At 42.5% G+C, this 5877-nt stretch overlaps 1 protein-coding gene and 1 long non-coding RNA gene across 2 annotated transcripts; both read left to right on the top strand.

Moving 5' to 3' along the window:
• Positions 1–682: 682 nt before the first annotated feature.
• Positions 683–2014, top strand: LOC136366177 (uncharacterized). Its single transcript, XR_010744486.1, has 3 exons — positions 683–781; positions 1107–1239; positions 1945–2014. It is a non-coding gene; the product is annotated as an uncharacterized lncRNA (long non-coding RNA).
• Positions 2015–2569: 555 nt separating this feature from the next.
• On the top strand, positions 2570–5589 carry LOC136366176 (nuclear pore membrane glycoprotein 210-like). Its single transcript, XM_066327078.1, has 4 exons — positions 2570–2632; positions 2923–3029; positions 4025–4165; positions 5332–5589. The coding sequence occupies exons 1-4, from the start codon at positions 2572–2574 to the stop codon at positions 5521–5523; spliced, it is 501 nt and encodes a 166-aa protein (XP_066183175.1). The 5' UTR covers positions 2570–2571; the 3' UTR covers positions 5524–5589.
• Positions 5590–5877: the final 288 nt, after the last annotated feature.

The raw sequence follows: 5877 nt of genomic DNA, 5'->3' as shown, positions 1-5877 counted from the left end.
AAATTGGCATGATCTGTTAATATCCATAACTGTCCTCCTTTTACTGTGCACATAAAGCCAGGCAGATGATGTGCATACAGAAGGTGACACCCTGTAAAACATGCTCCTCTTTCCAAAATTTCCTGTCATTTGCCCATTCATGGCAAATTCCTTCCCTCTTTTCTGCCACTTCTCACTGAAGTTTCTAACAGCTGCTACAAGTCTTCTGCTTGTAGATAATTCTCACAGTCATTTATTAAATACATCCTGGCTTCTTGAGAGGGGTCAGAGTTACGTTCTGGGTTTGTTGAGCTGTTGCTTTCATAAACATAAGCTTTGGGTCTTGCACATCAGTTCTTTCACAATAGAGTTTGTTTTTGCAGTCTCACCTACTGAGTGAACTGGAGGGGTCATTGTAGACAACATGTGCAGTCTCCTGATAGCTCACAAGCAAGCTTCAGGCAAACTTATCTGTCACAGAAATTAGCTGCAGATACCTCAAAGAATGAGCAAAATTGGATATCTGGTCCCAGGCAAACATCTTAAATTGGCTTAAAATTGAAGTGGCTGGGAATAGATGCTGGTGGTGTTTTTTCTGGGGTTTACAAAGGTTGGTTAACAATTTTCTATTCACTTTTTCATTCACTTTTCAGTATACTCAAGTTCTTAGAATCCACTTACATCCCACCTTCCTATATTGGAAATGGAAAAAGTTGCCAAGCAAGGAGATACCATTCTGGTGTCTGGAATGAAAACAGGGAGTTCTAAATTAAAGGCAAGACTTCAGGAAAGCATCTATAAGGTAAGATTTCTGAATATCGGGAGGAAGATGGATTTCTCAATGTCTGAATGAGCATCTGTCTCAAGTTCTTCTGTTTTCTCCAAAATTGTCTTTATTCAGACATGGGGTTTTTTTCATTTTTGCACTGTGTGCACAGAGCAGATCTCTGTACCATTCACTGTCCCTTGCATTGCCCTGTTGTGACAAAATTCGAGATGAAAATAAAGAGCCAATTGCAGCAAGTAATGTTTTTCACTTCCAGATTCTAAGTTCCTACTGCAGGGTCTGTTTCAAACAAATGAGCTGCTTTTAATGTGGTTACTTTTCTTTGCCCCTCTATCAACAGGATGTACACCCTGCAGAAGTCAGATTGCTTATTCTGGAAAACATCCTTTTAAATCCAATGTATGACATTTATCTTCTGGTAGGAACATCAATTCAGTACAGAGTTCAGAAACTGAGGCAAGGGAAGATCACAGGTTTGTTCTGTTCTCGTTTATTTTTATTTTTTTTTAATGCTTTGTGTGAATTTTTAACTGCTGAGAAATATTAATTGTGTTTAAACTACTTTGTTAATGTTTAATACTGTTTTCCCAAGGCACACAGTGATACAGCTGTTTAGTTCTTTCAGTAAAAAAAATTTTGCAGATTTGTCAAGGATGTAAAGACAAGGGTAACTTAAAATAGGAGCCAACACTGTCATTTTAGATGTTGACAGTCACTAAGGAGCTGTCTGACTTTCTTACTTAAATCAAACTTACATTAGTAACTCTTCTAACAGAAAATGTTTTATTGGCAAATGGATTTGCTCCACAAAGTGAAGCCTTTATAAATGTGGGTTAGCTGGCTTTATGCCCATTTCAAAATGCAGTGCCTTGAGTTTTCTCTCTTCTCTCCTTTTTTCCCTTTTTTTTTTCTCTTCAAGCTGGAAATCAGTTGAATGGTAGGTCTAAGTAGTGAGATGATATAAATTGGGAATTGCAGTTTCACAGACATTAAATTGGCCAAGAAACTAATTTTTTTTGCGTGTGTTGATGTGATGACAGAAGTGCTACTTTTACAAGACACTAAAAATACCGATTTAATGTATGCACTAGGCATCAATAAAAATAATCAGCAATAATGAGCAGCAGCCAAACACTGCCACACTGCTTGTATTGTTTGGTGTTTTGTTTCACCTCCAGAGATAGTGATGCCATCAGAGCAGTACGAGCTGCAGTTGCAGAACCACCTCCTCCATCCCCAGGGAGATCCTCCCGGCCAGTGGCCAAGCTGGACCAGGCAACCTCCACTGTGACTGCATTGCAGCAGGGCCAGACCAACCTCGTTCTGCTGCACAAGTATCCTTCCTGGGGATGCTGCTCCAGCCAGCACACCGTGCCAGGGGACAGGCTCTCCACACAGAGGCATCCAGTTATCCTCACTTGCACCGAGAGTCAGGAAATCAGGAGCAGTGGTGGAGCCATGGAAAGCAGCACTGCTGTTGAATTCAGTCTCAGCAGGGCTGTCTGATGCCTTGGAATGTTTTAAGAAATTAGGTTGGCAAAAGATCACTTAAATCACTGTTCCCCTCAGTCACTGTAGAAATGTGATGGGGCTTTATTTAATTTTTATATTTCAATCATTACGTTCTCTAGTGAGATCTCTCCAGAGTGCTCACTGTCTTGCAGTGAAATGGGGATAATGTTTATTGCAGTGTACAATTAGCTTTGAAATAGCCAAAGAGGCATGGGGAGTGCCAGGAAAATGCTGATGTTGACTTGCCTTGTGCTGAAGGTCTGTGTTCCTTGACTGAGCCCTCAGGTATCCGCATGCAGGGCGTGTCCAGGCTGCCCAACAGCACTGTCTATGTGGTGCCTCCTGCATATTTGGGTAGGTATTGCTGCAACCTTCCTGACTGCTTCATGCCATCCCTGCCCTTGTTTCTGTGATTTTGCTGTCTCCACGCTTCCGTTCAGCACTAGTTTTCACAGAAAAGTGATTTTGTTCATCAAAGAAGCTCAACGTGAAATGGGTTTTATGTGTTTTCTTTTATCTGTGTAGTCAGTGGTTTAAAATAATGAATGTTCATCTGCAGAGTGTGGGCACCAGAAGCAAAATGCTTTTCTCCATTACATAAAGAGGCTGCTGGTTTGTGCTGTTCAATATTTCCTGTTTTGCAGGATTTACAGTTCATCCAGGTGACAGATGGGTCCTGGAAACGGGCAGACTTTATGAAATTACGATTGACGTGTATGATAAATCAAGCAATAAGGTGTATTTATCTGATGTAAGTTGAAATGTTTAGATACTTTTCAGTGACTGTCTCCTAAATCCTGACTTGCTTTGGAATTATTTGAGTGGTTTCTTATTTACATTGAGACAGGACAGTGAAAAGCATGTTGTTTCTTGCCTTTTCATTTTTTCCATTTGTTTTGTTGTTGTTACTTTTTAAAAATAAAGCACTCTGTGTGATTTCGTGTGAAATTATTGGAGTCTTAAGTGCTGTAGAAAAACATTGGAAGTTGGACAATGTCTTTCAGGTTGGATGGGGCTTGGAGCAGCCTTAAATCATTCAGTGCCACCCCATCCATGGCAGGGACACCTCCCACTGTCCCAGGCTGCTCCAGCCCCAATGTCCCACCTGGCCTGGGACACTGTCAGGGATCCAGGGAGCCAGCTGCTCTGGGCACCCTGTGCCAGGGCCTGCCACCCTGCCAGGGAAGAGCTTCTTCTTAAATTCTGTAGACAAGGTACCAAATATATGTAGTTCTTAAAAAAACTACAAAGGAAACAAGATTTAAATAGTTCAGTTGCAACAAGAAAAAAAATTATTAAATTACTTCTTTCCAGAGTATTGGAGCAATGGGAATGTAATTTTTTGCCCATAATTGCTTTTTGGGATATAGATCTGACTTTGAGCTAGAGCTCAGTAGTGTGGTGTTGAGGCAGTATATTCACTTGTCTTCTATGTTGAAGAAGGAAACAATTAGAAAAATATTATAAAACATGAATTATTTAGTGGTATAGGTATGGGTACTTCCATATTAAGTTACATGTTGCTGCTAATTTAAAAAAAACTTTCTGGAGTGGAGTTACTGTTGAGTCTAAAGGTAAAATCTCATTGAAAGACTGAAACTTCTGTAGGGAAAGTTGTGATCAGGTTCATCGATGTGTCTTTGAACCATGTTATTAAACAGTGGTTTGCTCACTGACTTGTTGTCTTTCTGTCTTCTATTGATGTCAGTTACCTGTGGCAATTTCTATTTGATGTTTTGGTTTTAGAACATCAGAATTACTACAGAGCTGTCCAAAGAGCACTTTGAGGTGCTGCAGTCCTCTCTGAATGGATCCTATCACCGTGTGCTGGCAGTGAAGGCGGGTCAGACCACGATTGATGCTGCACTGACATCAGTGGTTGATCAGGTGTGTCTTGGTGAAACTCCTCTGCTTCACTGGTAGGGCTGAAAGTAATTGAGCTGTGCAGTAGTGACTTCCTAGCAAAAGGAAACCTGAGAATTACGTGGGGCTGAGCTGTCTCTGTTTGAACAGATTAAGAACTGAATTCTAAAATCCTTTCTTCATGAAAACTGTCAATTGAGTCAACAAAGGATTTGCTTAAATAAGGACTGTGGGATTTTGCTCCCGAGCATGTGGCAAACTCCTGTGAAGGCAGTGGTGCACAGCACTGATTTCTTTTCTCGTGGCAGATCCTTGTGCTGGGCAAGGGGCCTCTCACAGGCTGAGGGAATTTTACACTTTATTGTGGTAGGATCATCACTCTCATGCCCTGGCCTTATTCTGCAGTCAGTTACATTGGGGAAGTTTGCTATCAATTGGTAAGTGACCTTAAACTCTGGAATGACACTCTGCCAGATGTATCAGCCTGCACATTTCTCCAAATTAATATTCATTAACTTTCTGCTGGCTGGGCAGACTGCTGAATGTGTGGCTAACTAGGGCACGTGGTGTGGAAGTGAGTTGCTTTTGCTTGAAAATTCAGCACTTGAACCCATTTGCTGTGAAGTCATTGTAGTGATTCCTTGGGCAGGGTTTAGGAGCTCCCTGGATGTGATAAGCACGGTCCTTCCCTGTGTCAGAGATGTGCTCTTCAGTGGAGAGCATCCCCTGGGAGCTGTTTTTCCCTCAGAGCTGCAGCAGCAGTGTGTTGTGGCAGAGGGTTGTGGCACTGCAGTGACAGCAGAGCTGTGGAGGCTGAGCAGTGGCTCTCCCAGGCTGAATTTTGTACACAGTGGGATGAGCAAAGAGGAAATGTAGGTGTTGAGCCTCCAGATTGGCTCTCCAAATGAGGTCCCAAAATAGGAGCAATGAAAGAGAGTATTTCTTCTTGCTCTTTGCCTTTTAATTAACGTGGGCACCTGGATCTTCACAGCAACAGCACTCATTTAATACCGTGGCACTCCTTGCTGCCAGGAGCTGTTTGCTCACAGGGAGCTCTGTTCATAAATGATCCTAAATAGTTTTCCTTCCTCTCTGAGGTCTTTTCAAGGACTTGTCTGTACATAAGGACTCAGCATTAGCTCTGGGAAGCTCTGTGGTGCCATTTCTAACACCACTTTTGCACTTTGCAGGATGGAGGTGTTCATACCTTACCAGTTCCAGTGCGAAACCAGCAGGATGTGGAGATCTATGTTCCAATACTTCTTTCACCCAGCATTCTGATGTTTCCTTGGCAGCCAAAAGCAGGAGTCTACCAGTACACCATCCAGGTATGCCAAAGAAGTGCCCAGCTGCAGGGAGTGTTGCTCAGGCAGGCCCCCTAAGGCCTGACATCACTGAGGTGGGGTTGATTTTGGATACTTCAGGCAGGGTGGCATCCAAAATGTAATTTAGAGGGACTTCATGGGACGTTAGTCCAGTGCAGTTAATACAGTTTAATAAAAGCACCAAGAAACCAACAAACATAAAAACCTCAATGACTTCTGCCTCTTGTCTTCCCTTCCTCTCTCCTTCGTGAATGCACCACTCACCTGTGCCTGGAGTGCTTTGGAATTCCAGGAAGCATCCTATAGCCAAAGCTCCACAGCAATCATTAGAGGCTGCCCTTTGCTGGCAAGGATCAGAAATATGAATGGGAGTGTGATGTGACTGCAGAAAGGCCATGGCAAGATTAATTA

Source organism: Sylvia atricapilla, chromosome 11, assembly GCF_009819655.1.
Source record: "Sylvia atricapilla isolate bSylAtr1 chromosome 11, bSylAtr1.pri, whole genome shotgun sequence".
NCBI classification, from domain to species: domain Eukaryota; kingdom Metazoa; phylum Chordata; class Aves; order Passeriformes; family Sylviidae; genus Sylvia; species Sylvia atricapilla.
Note: the sequence above shows the minus strand (reverse complement) of the source record. Positions and strands in the feature narration are given on the sequence as shown.

What these genes read in the sequence shown, in the direction of transcription:
- LOC136366176 (XM_066327078.1), top strand. Translation starts at nt 2,572, where the DNA reads ATGCAGGGCGTGTCCAGGCTGCCCAACAGCACTGTCTATGTGGTGCCT. An exon ending in ATAAGGTGTATTTATCTGAT is followed by an intron (nt 3,030 to 4,024) that starts GTAAGTTGAAAT and finishes TTTTGGTTTTAG; the next exon opens with AACATCAGAATTACTACAGA. An exon ending in TGACATCAGTGGTTGATCAG is followed by an intron (nt 4,166 to 5,331) that starts GTGTGTCTTGGT and finishes TGCACTTTGCAG; the next exon opens with GATGGAGGTGTTCATACCTT.